Source organism: Rhincodon typus, chromosome 16, assembly GCF_021869965.1.
Source record: "Rhincodon typus isolate 14 chromosome 16, sRhiTyp1.1, whole genome shotgun sequence".
Lineage (NCBI taxonomy): Eukaryota > Metazoa > Chordata > Chondrichthyes > Orectolobiformes > Rhincodontidae > Rhincodon > Rhincodon typus.
This window is the reverse complement of record NC_063347.1, coordinates 400338-417664: the sequence shown is the minus strand read 5'-3', so window position 1 is coordinate 417664 and position 17327 is coordinate 400338. Positions and strand designations below refer to the sequence as shown.

The 17327-nt window shown below is 43.0% G+C and overlaps 1 protein-coding gene across 2 annotated transcripts in view; it reads right to left on the bottom strand.

Annotated features, from left to right (window-relative positions):
• Positions 1–727: 727 nt before the first annotated feature.
• Positions 728–17327, bottom strand: part of LOC109914319 (transcriptional regulator QRICH1-like) — a 59251-nt gene continuing 42651 nt past the window's right edge. For both annotated transcript variants that reach the window (XM_048606281.1, XM_048606280.1), the window contains exons 9-10: positions 7728–7818; positions 728–1526 (exon numbers count right to left, since the gene is read on the bottom strand). In XM_048606281.1, coding sequence (XP_048462238.1) covers positions 1337–1526; positions 7728–7818 — 281 coding nt within the window. In that variant the 3' untranslated portion in view covers positions 728–1336. The remainder of the gene's footprint in view (positions 1527–7727; positions 7819–17327) is intronic.

Genomic DNA, 17327 nt, shown 5'->3' with positions numbered 1-17327 from the left:
CATATAGCATTCAGTATTTTCAAAATACTCTAATGCCTAAAACTAGATCAGCTAAGCCCTGTGTTAATTCAAACCACTGAAGAACATCATGACAGTTTGTTTTCCTACATTATGGGTTATGTTCAACAAGATCAGTTTCACAGTATTGGCAGATAAAGATTGCAATTTAACTTTACAACCCTGTACAGAATTGGGAAACACAGCAAATTTCGGATCATGTGACACTCGAAATATTGCAATATAGTCATAACAAATCATCTCCTTTCTAGCAAAAAAAGTATAAAATCAACTTTTTCCCAAAATAAAGTCACTGTATCTTTACACCATGACTGTGATATTTAAGTATCACAATAAATACAGTACCAGGATTAATGCCAAATTTACCAGGTCATAATGTTACAGCATCCTCAGGTATTAATAGTGCCTTAGCCTAAACATGGCAGTAACGAAGAGAAGCATCAAGTGGACTAAAAGTGAAGATTGGAAAGTAGTGGAAATTATTTGACCTAATGAGTGACTTCATTTCATTTTGAAAAGTTTAGCAAACAGTATACTGCCAGCTGACCAATGAGTGCGCTACACACGGGAAACGAGCAAGTACAAGATGACCCCTCCCACTTCCCCAAGCTGTGTACTTCATTTTGCCACAATGAAAATCTCTTTGCTTCATCCTAGGCTGAAAGTTACTTGCTGTGTTGTACAGACTATTAGAACAGAAACACAGAGAAACAGAAAGGTCTCTTTATAATGGTACACGAGTATATTACAATAATTTCCTCTGTGCACTTTGCCTGGAGTTGAGGCCTCTGCACAAGGCCAGATGTGTGAAACGTCTTCAGTTCTAGTCACTGTCTAAAAACATCATTTTTTTTTTAAGTACTGAAAAGCTTGTTAATTTTATAAACCTTCATCAGTTTCTCATTCTCCTTTTCATGTCCAATTCTTTTCAGTGGAGGCCCAGTCTACGTCAGCAATTGGTAGAAGTATTACAACAAGCCTGTCTTACACCAATCACATGATGAGTTCACCCTGAGGGTTCTGGCGTTCCTTGCGATGGGAGTTCATGACAGGGTTTCCAAATGTCGACAGGATTTTCTGCATCCAACAAAATGCTGCTATGGGTTCAAAACAAAAAAAAAATCAAATTGCCCACTGAGTAAAGTAATTGCCAGATTCCTTGTATCTGGTATTGAAACCCGATTAAACTATATTATCCGCAGATACACATCTGATGACATTTTCCTGAAACTTCCAAAAGACTTTGTTGAAGCTGCACTAATCTGTGTGTTGCCGCAGTACACAAGGTGCATGTCGCTCCTCGGTTCACATCCAGGGTTTAGTGCAGGTTCGCAGCAGCTATGGCAAAAGCTTCCTGGATTTCTCGCACTGTCAGAATCCGAGTCAACATTTGTTCCATGTGATCTTTATTGATTGGTTGGGTGGAGTACCAGATCGGGCTGTTTGGGGCGACCACAGGCTCAGGTGTCAGGTAAAAGGTGTCATTCCTGCCCTTCACACTCTGGGGACTAAACAAAATATTATTGCAGGTTATTTGGGAAAAGCAGAATTCCTCCCACATCTCTTAACACAAACTTTCCTCACAGGTTTCTGTATTACTGCATTTAATGCAACAAGAGAGTTTTTCCACAGTGGAGGAAAAGTATAAACTAGATTTACAAGCGCGGTGCCAGAAAGCAGAGATCAGATGTATCAGGATTAAGGCAAAGATGGAAGCATCGTGGCAGTGTCACAAACCTAGTCAGTCTTTTTAAAATCTTTCTCTTCTCATCCTAAAAATGTCCCCTAGTCTTGAAATGCCCCACATTATAGAAAAGACACCTGCCATTCACCTTATCTATACTACTCATGATTTCATAAACTTCTATAACGTCACCCCTCAACCTTCTACACTCCAGTGGAAAAAGTCTCAGCCTACCCAGCCTCTCCTTATAACTCAAACTCTCCATTCCTGGCAACATCCTGGTAAATCTCTTCCGAACTCTCTCAAAGTCTTGGCAGGTGAAGTCAGCGGAGTGGAACATATGACATGTCATACGTGGGAAGTCACTGACCCACTAGCATCCAAGATGACAACATGTGCAGGAGGTGATCCCAACTACAGAAACTTGAGCTTTGTCTTTTGGAACTCAGAGCGGTGTCTGGAGACACTGTGGCATATCCACAAGGCTGAGTGTTACATGGATAGCATGTTTAGAGAGGTGGTCACACCACAGCTCAAGGGACTGGGGCAAAGAAGCAATGGTATGACCACCAGGCAGTCAAAAAGGGACAGGTGGTGCAGGAGTCCCCTAAGGTCCTGCTCACAAATCTGTTTTCCACTTGTTCAAGGGAGTGCAGACAGAGTCAAGGTTCTGGTGCCACAAACGACCTGACTATACAGGAGGAGAGGAAGAAGAAAACAGGAGCGATAGTGATAGGGGATTCATTATTTAGGTGAACAGACAGGCATTTCTGTAGCTGTCAACATGTCTCCGGGATGGTGCGTTGTCTCCCTGGTGCCAGGGTTACGGATGTCATGGTTGTAGGGTATCCTGCAGGGGGGAAGGTGACAAGTCTGAGGTCGTGGTACACATTGCTACTGATGATATAGTGGAGAACAAGGAATGAGGTCTTGCATCAAGAATTTAGGGACCTATACAGTAGACTAAACAGGACCTCAAAAGGTTGTAATCTCTGGATTACTCGTGATACCGTGTGCTAATGAGAATACGGCAGCTGAATGCATGGCTCAAGAGTTGGTGCAGAAGTGAGAGTTTTTGATTGCTGGATCACTGGAATCTGTACAAGCAGAATGGTCTGCACCTGAATAACAATAGCCCTTGTGGGTGTGTTTGCTACTGCTGTTGGGAGGAATTTAAAACAGTTCAGCAAGGGCAGGAGACACTGTTAGTACAACAGGGACACAGAGTACGTTAGTAAAGGAACCAAGGCAGAGGGAATTCAACCATGTTTGAATTTCCAGGAAGTAAGGCAAGGCTGAAGGATTTAGAGAGAAAAAAACACAGATGCTGGAATCCAAGGTAGACAAACAGGCAAATGGGAGAACACAGCAGGCCAGGCAGCACCTGGAGGAAAGAAGAAGTCAATGCTTCTGGTATTACCCTTCTTCAGGGCTGGATATGGGGGTCAGGTAGGGGAAGCTGCAAATATTGGGGGGAGCAGACCCCTATTTTAATGCTAGAAATATTAGAAGGATGACAGATGAGTTAAGGATATGGATTGACATGTGGAATTGCGATGTTGTTGCCATGACAGAGATGTGGTTAAGAAAAAGGTCAGCACTGGCAAATCAACATTCCCAGGTATCGGATCTTTGGGCAGGACAGGGGAGGGTATTAAGGATGTTACTTAAAGGGATGATGGCAGAAAAGTAATGGCAAATATTCAAAGTGTATGAGTAAACTATAACAATTGTTCATTCACATCTGGCACAAAAATAAAACAGGAAAGGTTGCCGAATCACGACTTATAAGGGAAATTAGAGATAATATTAGATTTAAGGAAGAGGCAATGCATTAGTCAGATTGCAGGGAACATAAAAACTGACTGTAGACGTTTCTATAGTATTTGAAGAGAAAAATATTGAAGACCAATATAGGTCCCTTGCATCTAGAAACAGGGGAGTTTATAATGGGGGACAAAGAAATAGAACATAGAACATTACAGCGCAGTACAGGCCCTTCGGCCCTCGATGTTGCGCCAACCTGTGAAATGAATCTGAAGCCCATCTAACCTAAACTATTCCATTATCATCCATATGTTTATCCAATGACCATTTAAATGCCCTTGAAGTTGGCGAGTCTACTACTTTTGCAGGCAGGGCATTCCACGCCCTTATTACTCTCTGACATCTGTCCTATATCTATCACCCCTCAATTTAAAGCTATGTCCCCTCGTGCTAGCCATCACCATCCGAGGAAAAAGGCTCCCACTGTCCACCCTATCTAATCCTCTGATCATCTTGTATGTCTCTATTAAGTCACCTCTTAACCTTCTTCTCTCTAACGAAAACAGCCTTTCCTCATAAGACCTTCCCTCCATACCAGACAACATCCTGGTAAATCTCTTCTGCACCCTTTCCAATGCTTCCACATCCTTCCTATAATGCGGTGACCAGAACTGTACGCAATACTCCAAGTGCGGCCGCACCAGAGTTTTGTACAGCTGCAACATGACCTCATGGCTCCGAAACTCAATCCCTCTACCAATAAAACCTAACACACCGTACGCCTTCTTAACAACGCTATCAACCTGGGTGGCAACTTTCAGGGATCTATGCACATGGACACCGAGATCTCTCTGCTCATCCACACTACCAAGAATCTTACCATTAGCCCAGTACTCTGTATTCCTGTTACTCCTTCCAAAGTGAATCACCTCACACTTTTCCGCATTAAACTCCATTTGCCACCTCTCAGCCCAGCTCTGCAGCTTATCTATGTCCCTCTGTAACCTGCAACATCCTTCCGCACTATCCACAACTCCACCAACTTTGGTGTCATCCGCAAATTTACTAACCCATCCTTCTACGCCCTCATCCAGGTCATTTATAAAAATGACAAACAGCAGTGGCCCCAAAACAGATCCTTGAGGTACACCACTAGTAACTGAACTCCAGGATGACCATTTCCCATCAACCACCACCCTCTGTCTTCTTACAGCTAGCTGAACAACTAAATACGTACATTGGTTCTGTCTTCACAAATGAGAAACATCATGTCAGAAACGTTGGGGAAACACAGGATTTATTGAGAGGGAGGAACTGAAGGAAATCATTGAGTAGGGAAATGTGTTGGGGAAACTGATGTGATTGAAGGCAGATAAATCCCCTGATAATCTGATAATCCACTTGCACATTCTGCTCTCTCAATTTATAGCCACACATGGAGTATTAAGTGCAGTTTTAGTCTCCTTATCTGAGGAAGGATGTTCTGGTTACGGAGGAAATGCAACAAAGGTTTAGAACACAGAACAGTACTGGCCCTTCAGCCCACGATGTTGTGCCGACCTAATATCATACTCTAAGATCAAACTACCCTGCATACCCTAAATTTTACTATCATCCATGTGCCTATCCAAGAGTTGCTTAAACGTCCCTAATGTATCTGACTCCACTACCACCACCGGCAGCGCATTCCACGCACCTACCACTCTCTGTGTAAAGAACCCACCTCTGACAGTGACCCTATACCTTCCTCCAATCACCTTAAAATTATGTCCCCTCTAAGTAGTCATTTCCGCCCTGGGAAAAAGTCTCTAGTATCCACTCTGATCACCTCTCATCCTTCTTCAGTTCTATTGAGTAAGGCCCTAGCTCCCTCAACCTTTCTTTCTAAGACCTGCCCTCCAGTCCAGGCAGCATCCTGGTAAATCTCCTCCGCACACTCTCTAAAGCTTCCACATCTTTCCTATAACGAGGCAACCAGAGCTGAACACAATATTTCAAGTGAGGCCTAACCAGGGTTTTATAGAGCTGCAGCATAACCTCACGGCTCTTAAACTCAATTCCCCTGCCAATGAAAGCCAACACACCATACACCTTCTTTACAACCCTATCAACTTGGATAGCAACTTTGAGGGATCTATGGATGTGGACCCCAAGATCCCTCTGTTCCTCCACACTGCCAAGAATCCTGCCATTAACCCTGTATTCTGCATTCAAATTCGACCTTCCAAAATGGATCACTTCACACTTTTCTGGGTTGAATTCAAGCTGCCACTTCTTTGCCCAGCTCTGCATCCTGTCAATGTCCCATTGCAACCTACAACAGCCCTCCACGCTATCCACAACTCCACCAACAAGACTGTTTACCAGACAGATTCTGGAATGATGCATGAAGAGAATGCTGTATATGAATGTCACAACTTCTATGCCTATGGACCAAATGCTGGAAAGTGGAAATGTAGATTTAGAGCATTTTTGGTGATACAGGTTTAATGGACTGAAGTGCCTCTTCTGTACTGTACAATTCTACGGTTGGGGCTTGATTCGTGAGAAAAGAAACACCCAAGAGGTGATCTGACAGAGACCTTTCACATTATGAAAAGGGTTGGACGGGATCTCTGCAGATAGAATGTTTCCGCTAGTGGAAGAACCCAAAGCTCCTATTTATTAATAAATCCAACAGCCAAATGAGAATGAGAATGTCTTTACTAAGTGGTTGGATTTTGCTTCTCACTACCATAGGAACTACTTGAAGCAAATTACTCAGACTTTCAAAACAAAACTACACGTGAAAAGGGAGTTGAAAGTAAAAGGCAGAAGGCGGAGGTGAGGTCACTGCAATGGGTTGCACGGTGGCTCAGTGGTTAGTACTGCTGCCTCACAACACCAGGGACCCAGGTTCAATTCCAGTCTTGGTTGACTGTGTGGAGTTTGCACATTCTCCCCATATCTGTGTGGGTTTCCTCCAGGGGCTCCAAGTTTCCCTCCCGGACAAAGATGTCCAGGTTAGGTGGGTTGGCCATGCTAAATTGCCCATAGTGTCCAAGGATGTGCAGGCTAGGTGGATTTGCTAAGGGAAATGCAGGGTTGCAGAGATAGGGTAGGGGGTGAATCTGGTTGGGATGCTCTGTGTGAACTTGTTGGGCCGAATGGTCTGGTCCACACTGTAGGGGTTCTATTCAACTCTAGTAGAAGACTCATAGGGAGTGTAAACACCAGAACAGTCTAATTGGGCTGAATGGCTTGTTTCTGTGTCGTACATGGATGTAATTTTAAATAGTTGTCGCCAGCTTTCTCCCAGTTTACATTAAGTCTGATGCAAGCTGAAGTGCAAAACCACTCAGACAATCCAATAGTGTTTAACAAGATGAACTGCCACTAAACAAAGATCAAGCTCACATCAGGGATTCAAATGGAGGAAGCAAAAGTTTTCCATATGGAGGAAAAACACTTGCATTTAATATAATCATACCCCTGAAAAGGTAGAGCCTCTCAAAAGCGGCAACCATGGTACACAGCTCACGGTAAATTTGAGATCTTGCTGGTTTGCAGGCAGCTCAAGTCAGGCTTGTAGAGAATTAAGGGTATGTTGTCTAACTAAAAGGGTTGCAAAAGACAGTTTTGAAAAGGAGACAATTCTGCAAGATAAGCTGGGAAATGCTTCTGGAGCTGCTTCAGAACAATTCCATGTTAGTTTGCTGCAAGTTCAGCTTTGCATGAAACTAAGATCCTTGTTGCACCTCAGTACTGTGTGGATGGAGAAGTGGGAGCAGCTCCAAGGATTTCCAGTTAGATCAAAGATGTCCTAGAGGAGGCAAAGTCAGGTGATGGCAGCTTAAAATTTCAGTTCTATTTCAGACATCACCAGTTTCTGGAAGGACAGATTTGAGACATCTGTACCTGTACTTCTAGTATGTGCCGGTGGGCTCATCACCCGAGCTAGTGAGAATCTGGCCACATGACAGTAATCCCCATACTCAGGCATAGCAACAAGGATCCCTTCTTCAATTCCTGGGTTTCACTACACTTACCCTGATATTGGATTGATAAAAGAATACTTATTAGAGTTGAAATATTCATTTTTTGGGGTGATTGGTGATGCCCAACAAGGAATATCTCTAATGCTAAAAGGCCAGAAGAATAACAAGACAGATTAATAGATCTGATCCAGTTTAAAGTCACAAGCAGCAAGAAGCATTGGGTTGTAGCAGCTTACAGAAGCTATATTCTGAAACATTAACCAGAATGCAAGTATACTCACCATTTAAAGAGGTAGAAGTCATAGAGTTTGATGGGACACCGCAGTGGGTTCTCTGGATTTTCAGACTGCTCTGCGTACATATCATCTGTAACTGAAACAATTACAAACAAGAGATTTCAAGTTTTAAATTACAACAGAATCATAGAAATGTAGTACAGATGACCATGTGACCCAGAGTCTGTGCCAGTTCCTCCTAGTTAGTCCCACTCCCCTGCACTTTCCCATCACCTTACAAGTGTTCGAAGTCTTTTCCAATTCCTTTTGAAGCCATTTTTAGCTTGCATCTGCAACTATCAGGTAACAAATTCCAAACTTAGTCACTTGCAGTGTATAAATGCTTTAACTCAAAGTCACACAGCATGGAAACAGACCCATGTGTACGCACCAACCGGACATGCCAATCTGACCTAGTCCCATTTGCCAACATTTGGCCCATATCCCTCTAAACCCTTCTTATTCATGTACCTGCCCAAATGTCTTGTAAATGTTGTAACTGTACCTGCCTCCACCACTTCCCCTGACAGCTTGTTCTACACATGCACCACCCTCTGTGTGAATAAGTTATCTCTTGGGTCTCTTCTTACCTTAAACTATGCCCTCTAGTTTTGGGCAGCCCTACCCTGGGGAAAAGATCTTGATTATTCACCTTATCCATGCTCATGGTTTTATTAGCCTCTATTAGGTCACCGCTCAGCCTTTGATGCTCCAGGGAAACTAGCCCCAGCCTACTCAGCCTCTCCCTATAACTCAAACCCTCCAAAGCTTGCAACATTCTTGTAAATCTCTTCTGCACCCTTTCAAGTTTTACAGCATGCTTTCTATAGCAGGGCGACCAAAATTGTACACAGCACTCCAAAAGTGGCCTCACCAATGCTCTGTACAGCCACAACATGACATCACAACTCCTATACTCAATGTTCTGAGAAAATGAAGACAAGCATGTGAGATTTTAAACAGCTCTAGCAACCCTGCTCTCTGGTGTCAGCCATAGCTCAGCGGATAGCACTCTCACCTCAAAGCACAAGATTTGGTTAAAGGCCCACACTTGAACTCAAGCTAGAAACTCAGCTCTAGCCTGCTGCTCAGACAGATGCAAAATGTCCTAGGGCACCATTCTGAAGAACAGGGTATTATGTACGTGGCCATCTATTTCCTGTAGGTGTATGTATTCTTTAGGGGTTTCCATGGTTTAAGGCATGCAAAGGCAGCCATCCTCTAGTCTAATGAATTTTCTGGAGTAAGCAAGAGTTTATTGCATCCCTGCAAAAAATTCATATGTTATAATTGGCTCTGCATTACTGTAAAGACTGTTGAGAAGACCTGGCCATAGGTTAGTCTCCCATAAGACCTATGACTTTACTCTCTCACCAAATCCTCAGGACATCATCACAGCAGGTGGTGCTTAATGTCCTCAATCAGGTATTAACCGTTTCAGACCTAGATCCAAAACTGGGAAGATCTTCCCAGTATGTTAGTCAACATTCACTCTTCAATGAACATCACTAAAGTAAATTACCTAATCTGGCTGTGACAATTTATGCTCCCAAATTTCTGCCACATTTCCTGTATTATAACAATGATTACAAATAAAAAGTATTTCATCTCCTGTGAAGTGCTTTGTGATATTCTGTGGTTGCAAAAAGCTCTCTATACTGCAAGTCTCTTGCCCTTCTCTGCGCTTAGTGGACCACCAGCAGCTTCCCTAACCATAACTGAGAACTATCCCTGGATCCATTCTAACAAATCTCTTCTGCAACCTATCCAGAGTCCTTCAGTCTCAACTGTCATGTCCACTTCTGGGCATACTTTAACTGGCTAAACCAGTTGTAACTATGTTGTTTTGCCTCTATGTATGGCACCTCAGTAATTTCTTTTTAAAAACTCATTCATGGGAATCACAAGCTAGGCCAGCATTTATTGTCCATCCCTAATTGTCCAGGGGGCAGTTATGAGTCAACAACATTGCTGTGGGTCTGTAGTCACATGTAGACCAGAGCAGGTAAGAATAGGAGTTTCCTTTCCTAAAGGACATTAATGAACCAGATGGGTTCTTCCGATGATCAACAATGGATTCAGTCATCATTAGACTCTCAATTCCAAATATTTATTGATTTCAAATTCCACAATCCCATGGCGGATTTTCAACAGGATCCCTACAACATTATCTAGGTCTCTGGATTAACAGTCCAGCAATAATACCACCAGGCTGTTGCCTCCCTGGATGATGTTGAATCATACCATCCTTCAGTCCTGTGGGGCTAGCCAAGTCTCATAGCAAGATTTGTTTTGGAGGTGGGAGAGGTACAAAGAGAAAAAAATTCTTTCACACTCTCAACAAGTTACAAAAGGTTTACAGATGGATTGAGTAGACAAACTGTGACAGCTGGGAGTTCCATTGTTTGTATTCTCAAATTTGGAACATTCATGCCCATTGACCACTGTAGAGTGACTGCCACTTGGTCTTTTAGGTATCAGACCAAAGAGAGCAATGGCTTCACTTGTTGACACTGCACCATTACCTCCTCACTCCTCCAAAAATCAGGTTTATACACCCCTTCCCCTCTCCACTCCCCACTCCTATTCCCTCAGATTCCAATGCTGTGTTTATTTATTTCATCAGCTTGGGACATCAGAAATACTGCATTGCCTGCAAAATGCTTTGGGAAGTGAAGTTACTCATGTAATGTGAAAAATACAGCAGCCATTTTGCACACATGATAATGATCTGATAACATGCAACAATACTAATGGAGGGAAAAATGTTGGCTAAAGTCTCAGGGACAGCCCCTCTGCTCTTTAAAAACAGAATCATGGGATCTTTTAGATCCAACTGAGGCAAATGCAGCTCAATGACTCATCAGACAGAACCTCAACGCAGCAATCGCTCAGCACTGCACTGGGGTGTCAACCTGAATTTTCTTGCTAAAGTTCCTGGACTTGAACCTTCAGAGGCAAATATACGATGCACTAGACTTTCCATTAAGTATCCATAGCAGCTTACAGAATAGGAGGGTTACCATTGATCCATCAAATCAACATCAGCTCTCTGTAGAATTCAGAGTGTGCCAATCCCTTGCCCCACCCCCAAAGGCCCTACAAGTTCAATTCCCTCAAACACCAATCCAATTTCCTTCTAAAATTATTAACTGTCTTCACTTCCACGCTCCTAATAGACAAGAGTGTTCCAGTAACAGATAGGATTAGAACCAAATAATTTAAGGATGCATTAAAAGAGAGACAAGGAGATGAGTTTTAAAGAGTGCCTTAAATATGGTAGGAAATTCCAGCAGATCAGGCTCAGAAAACTGAAGGCCTGATTACCAACAGTGGAATGATTAAATTTGGAGATGCATGTGTCTAGAATCAGAGGAGTGGTAGGGCTGGAGGAAAGGACATTAACATAGACTGGGGCTGGGAATAGAAGATCATGCAGAATTTTAACAGAAAGTTTTAAAATCAAAGTTTATTGAATAGGAAGGCATGTAGTTCAGCAACCACAGGGGTGAAGGTATGGTACAGACAGGCATAGTACGAAAGGAGGCCATTTGACTCTTTGTAGCTAGGCCCAATCTTTTAGAGAGAATGCAATACCATTACAAGTATTTCAATTCCATTTATCCGATTCCCTTTGAAAGTTACTATTGAATCTGCTTCCACCATGCTTTCACATAGTTCATTTACAAATTTATCAAGAACACCACTTTCTGAAACATCACTCACTCCATTCTTGAAGCCTGCATACATTTGGAATCTTCAGACTTAACTATTCTGATGTCCTTCTAGCATACTTCCATCAGCTTAATCTAAAAAATAAGCCCACTGACTTTTCTTCCTTCAATACTTATGTTAAGGGTGTCAGTCAGCATGTGCGCTTGAACCAACATAATTGACTGTCCGAAGTCAAGGCTCACATAACACTGACCCTGGAAGGATGCTTGTAACACTTTTACACAAGAGCATGCAGAATTAAACTGGAATGTCTTCAGTCTGGTACGTTTCTACATGTTCTTAGAATATTCCAAATTTAGTCATGAACCTGAAACAAACAAATAGAGTTCACTCTAAAATAGCATTTATATGTTTAGCAGAAACATTTCAAAATTTTATTAAAATCAGGAGTTGTCTAATGATGAAAGGTTGGTCAGTGTAGGCTTGTAGCCATTAGAGTACAGAAGAGCAAGGGACAACTTGATCAAAGTATAAGATCCTGAGGGGTTTCAACAGGGTGGGATAAGAAGATATTTTATTCCTCCCTCAGAGGGTCATGAAGATTTGGAACTTCCTTCCTCAAAATATGATGGAAGGACATTAAAATGTGAACCTTTGTCTGTTACTCCAGCTCCTTAGCCACATACTAATCTGCTGTATCCACCTATTCCTTTCACTAGCACATGGCACCAGGAGTCATTGAGAGATTACAATCCTCAAGGACCTACTTTTTAAACCTCCTGTCTAATTTCCATTATTCTCTCTGCAGAACCTCGCCCCTTTCTCTACTCATGTCATTAGTACTAAAGTATACAATGACTTCTGCTGGTCACTTTCCCCTTTCAGAATATTCTGCACCCGCTCAGAGACATCCTTGACCCTGGCTTAAGGGAGGCAACACATCATTCTGATGTCTTACCGACAGCCATAGAAACGCCAGTCTCTGCCCGACTAGAGAGTCCCTTATCATGATCGATAGCTTGGAACCTGATAAACCCCTCTTTACAGTAGAGCCAGTCAGGGCACTAGAAACCTGGCCGTCAGTGCTGAGAGGTAATCACCCGTTCAGTATCCAAAACAGTATGTTAGTTTGAGCTGGGGATAGCCATAGAGAAGACTGCTGCATTACCTGTCTACCTCACCTACCTTTCCTAGTAATAACCTGACTGTATCTGTGTTTTTTTCTACGTTCCTGAAACTGCCATTCAGCCACACCCCTGGCTCCTGTAAATTCCTTGTTGCCTCTAATTGCCACTCTAACCGACTTATGTGATCCGATAGGATATGGAACTAAGCACACTTCCTGCAGACATGGTCTCTAGGAACACAAATGCTTCCTGATGTCCCACATTCGACAGGAACAGCACATCACTCTAATAAAATCAATCCCTGCCTCTTTAACAAGCTACAGACCCAGGAAATTCATACAAACAAACACACTTTACTCAAAAACTCAGCATGAGCATAGTCTTACTGCTCAAAACACTGCTCTAGGATAACTTCATACCTATCTTTTTATATTTAATACTCAAACAAGAGACAGATCTCAGTAAAACAAAAAAAAACTCATCTTAATCACTATTACAGACTTACAAAAAAAAAACACACATTTATTGCTTAATACTAATTGCCCTGAAGGTTGTAATGATGAGCCACCTCCTTGAACCTCAGCAGTCATCTGAATGTGGACCACAGTGCTGTTAGGAAATGCTGCACCAGAATTTTGACCTGGTGTCAGGGTGAAAGGTTATCGGAGGTAAATGGAGTAATCAGACCTGCCATAACCCTTATTGGAAAGCAGATCAGGCTGGAGGGTCTGGCTGGCCTTGTCCTGCTCAGAATTGGTACATGTTTGGAATGGCAGAACCCAGGTATTTTTCTATCAGATGAAGCACATTAAAACATTTTGAAAAGGCTGTCATTTCCAGCCCTGTCAGTGATGCAAAGAGGGAATTTTAGTTTAAATAATTCACTCACGGGAAATGGGCTTCGCTGGCTGGGCCAGCATTTACTGCCCATCCCTAGCTGCCCTTGAGGTAGTGGTGCTCTGCTGCCCTCTTGAACCACTGCAGTCTGTGTGCTGTAGGTAGTCCCAGAATGCTGTTAGAGTGTGTGTTCCAGGATAGTGACCCAGTGAGACAGAAATATATCACCTTTCCTTCAAAGTCTGGAACGTGAGTGTGTCTTAGAGGGGAACTTTCAGGAGACAGTGTTGTCTTTCTAGATGGAAGTGGCTGTGAGTTTGCCATCTAAGTCTTGATGAATTTCTACAGTGCATCTTGTGGACAGTACACACTGATTCTGCTTAGCATTGGTGGTTGAGGGAGTGAATGTTACTGGATGTGGTGTCAATCAAGCGGGCTGCTTTATCCTGGATGGTGTAAAGCTTCTTGAGTGTTGGAGCTGCACTCATCCAGGCAAGTGGGAAGTATTCCATCACAATCCTGACTTGTGCCTCATAATTGGTGGACAGACTTTGTTCTGAGGGGGTCAGAAGGTGTGTTACCTGCTGACTGTTAATCCAGAGACTCCGGTAATGGTCTAAGGGCCAAGGTTTGAATCTGCCATGGCAGATGGTGGAATTTGGATTCAACTGAAAAATCTGGAAATAATAGTCTAATAGCTGACCATGAAATCAGTGTTGATTGTCAGGAGACAACCATTTTTTTGCCCATTATTCATTAATGGGATGAGGGCATCGCTGACTAGGCAGCATTTATTGCCTATCCCTCATTACCCAGAGGACAATTCAGAGTCAACCACATGTAGGCCAGACCAGGAAAGGATGACAGTTTCTTTCCCTAAAGGAAATTAGTGAACCAGATGGGTATTTCCAACAATCGACAATGGGTTCATGATCATCATCATTAGATTTTTAATTCCAGGTATTTCATTGAATTCAAATTCCACCATTTGCCATATCGGGATTCCAACCCGGGTCCCCAGATTGTTTTCTGGGCCTCTGGATTAACAGTCCAGCAATAATACCACTCGGCCATCACCTCCCCTCTACTGGGGTATGGAGACATGGAAGAAAGTAAAGGCTTGGTGAGGAATTAAAGCTGGCATGAGGAACCGGTTGGGTGGATTGTTAGTTGCAAACTTAGTTGTGAAATAGGGGTCCAATGTTGGCAACCTGACATCACTGCCACTAACTGTTTTCTTTTGACAAAATCATTTAAATGTTAATCACTTATGTTTCATTATAGTTCCAATGCTGGAAATGTCTTGCCTCAACTTTACAGTTATTCGTTTCAGTGCTTAAACGCGTGGAATTAAGAGTCTAATGATGATCATGAATCCATTGTTGAAAAAATCTATCTGGTTCACTAATGTTCTTCAGGGATGGAAATCTGCCGTCCTCGTCTAGTCTGGCCTACAGCTGACTCCAAATCCACAGCAATGTAGTTGCCTCTTAACTGCCCTCTGGGCAATTGGAGATGGGCAATAAATGCTGCCTGGCCAGTAATGCCCACATCCTGTGGATGAATATTTTTAAAAAAAGCCTTTGACAGGTCTTGTAGCCACTGTATTTGTACGGTCAGTTCAGTTTCTGGTCAGTGGTAACCCCTATATTGCTGGTGGGGTTATTCAGTCATGGTAATACCCTGAATGTCAAGGATTAGATTCTCTCTTGTGAAAACAGGTCATACCTGGTAGGTCTGTGGCACAAATGTTACTTCCCACTTTTCAGTCCAAGCCTAGATATCATATAGGTCTTGCTTCATATGGACACAGATTGTTTCAGCATCTGAGGAGTTATGAATGGTTCTGAACACTGTGCAATCAGGCAATCCATTTCTGACATATGACTCTAACCAGCATGTAGCTTTCCCCTCCGTATGCACTGACTCCAGCTTTGCTAGAGCTCCTTGATGCCACACTTGGTCAAATAAGTCCATTAGACATTAGGTGCAAAAGTAGGCTATTCAGCCCATCGACTGTGCACTGCTAACCCTCAACTCTAATTTCTGATTTTTCCCCATAACACGTATCCCATTACTAATCAAAAATCTATCTCAGTCTTGAATATTCTTAAATGACAGTATCAACAGGATAGAACAGAAGTACACCAAAAAATTCAACAAATTCACAACCCACAAGAATGCAGCCTTGATGTCAAGGGCCATCAGGAATTCAGCCCTTTTGTTCATATTTGAACCAAGGCTGTAGTGAGATTCAGGAGCTGAGAGGCCCTGGTGGAACCCAAATTGGGCATCACTGAGCAGATTATTGCTGAGCAGGTGCTGTTTTGATAGCACTGTTGATGACACCTTCCATCACTTTACTGGTGATCAAGAGTAATCTGATGGGGCGGCAACTGGCCAGGTTAGATTTGTCCTGCTGTGTGTGTACAGGACATAGATAGGCAATTGGCCAAACTGTTGGTTGGATGCCAGTGTTGAAACTACACTGGAAAAGCGTGGCTGGGGTAGCTGCAAGTTCTGGAGCACAAGTCTTAGGTACTGTTGCTGGAATGTTGTCAGGACCCATAGCCTTTGAAGTGTCCGGTGCCTCCAGCTGTTTCTTCATATCACGTGGAGTGAAATGAATTGGCTGAACTCTGGTATTTGTAATACTGAGGATTGCTGGAAGAGGCTGAGATGGGTCATCCAATCAGGACTTTTAGCAGAAGACTGTTTTGAATGCTTCAGCCTCATCTTTTGCACTGATGTGCTGAGCTCATCCATTATGGATGGTGGAATATTTGTGGAGCATTCTTCTCCTCCGGTAAGTTGTTTAATTGCCCACCAACATTCAGGTGGTGGACATTCATGTGGCGGGTTTGAAAAGCTTAGATCGGATCTGTTGGATGTGTAATCATTTAACTCTGCCTGTCCCTTGCTGCTTATGCTGACTGGCGTACAAGTAATAACTTTAACAGGTTGACACCTGATTTTTACATTTTCCTGGCATGCGCTCCTGCACTCCCCATTGAACCAGAGTTGATCCCCTGACTTGTTAATGGCACAGTGAGATATGCCAAGCTACAAGGTTGCATATTGGGTTCAAGTATGATTGTTCTACTTTCTTAATGGCACCTCATGGATGTTCAGTCTTTAGTTGCTAGATCTGTTCGAAATCTGTCCCGTTGAGCACAACACATTGGAGAGTATCTTCAACATGATCACCGTACTTCATATCCATAAGAACTGTGCTATGGTCACTCAAAGATAATGTAATGAGATAAGATCAAGAATGCTTTTCCCTCCTGTTGGCAAAGTCACCTCCTGCAGCAGATTCCGTTTAAGAGCAATGGCAATTAGAAGCCAACTAGCTCAATCAGTTGCAGTGCTGACGAGCCACTCTTGGTGGAGGAGATTGAACTCATTCTCCCACAGCATATTCTGTGCCTTTGAGTGCTTCCTTTAAGTGTTGCTCAACATGGAGGAGCATGAGTTCATCAGCTGATGGAGGACAGTCTGTGGTAATCAGCAGGTTTCCTTTCCCACGTTTGACCTGATGCCAATCTTGAGGACTCCCAGGCAACTCGCCCCTGACTGTAAGCCATTGTACTATCACCTCCACAAGGTTAGTTTCCTGCCCTAACAGGGATGGTGTTGTGCTGGGATTTGAACCCAGATCCTGGGTCATTTCCTGGGTTGCTGGATTACTAGTCTAACAATAATACCTCTACATCCAGCTCCATCCCACAAAAAGAAAGTCACTTGTATTTCTTCTAATATGAACCAAAAGAACTGCGGATGCTATAAATCAATAACAAAAACAAAGTTGCTGGAAAAGCTCAGCAGGTCTGGCAGCATCCGTGAAGGAGAAAAGAGTTAACGTTTCGAGTCCGGTGACCCTTCCTCAGTTCTGAGGAAGGATCACCGGACCCAAAACATTAACTCTGTTTTCTCCTTCACAGATGCTGCCAGACCTGCTGAGCTT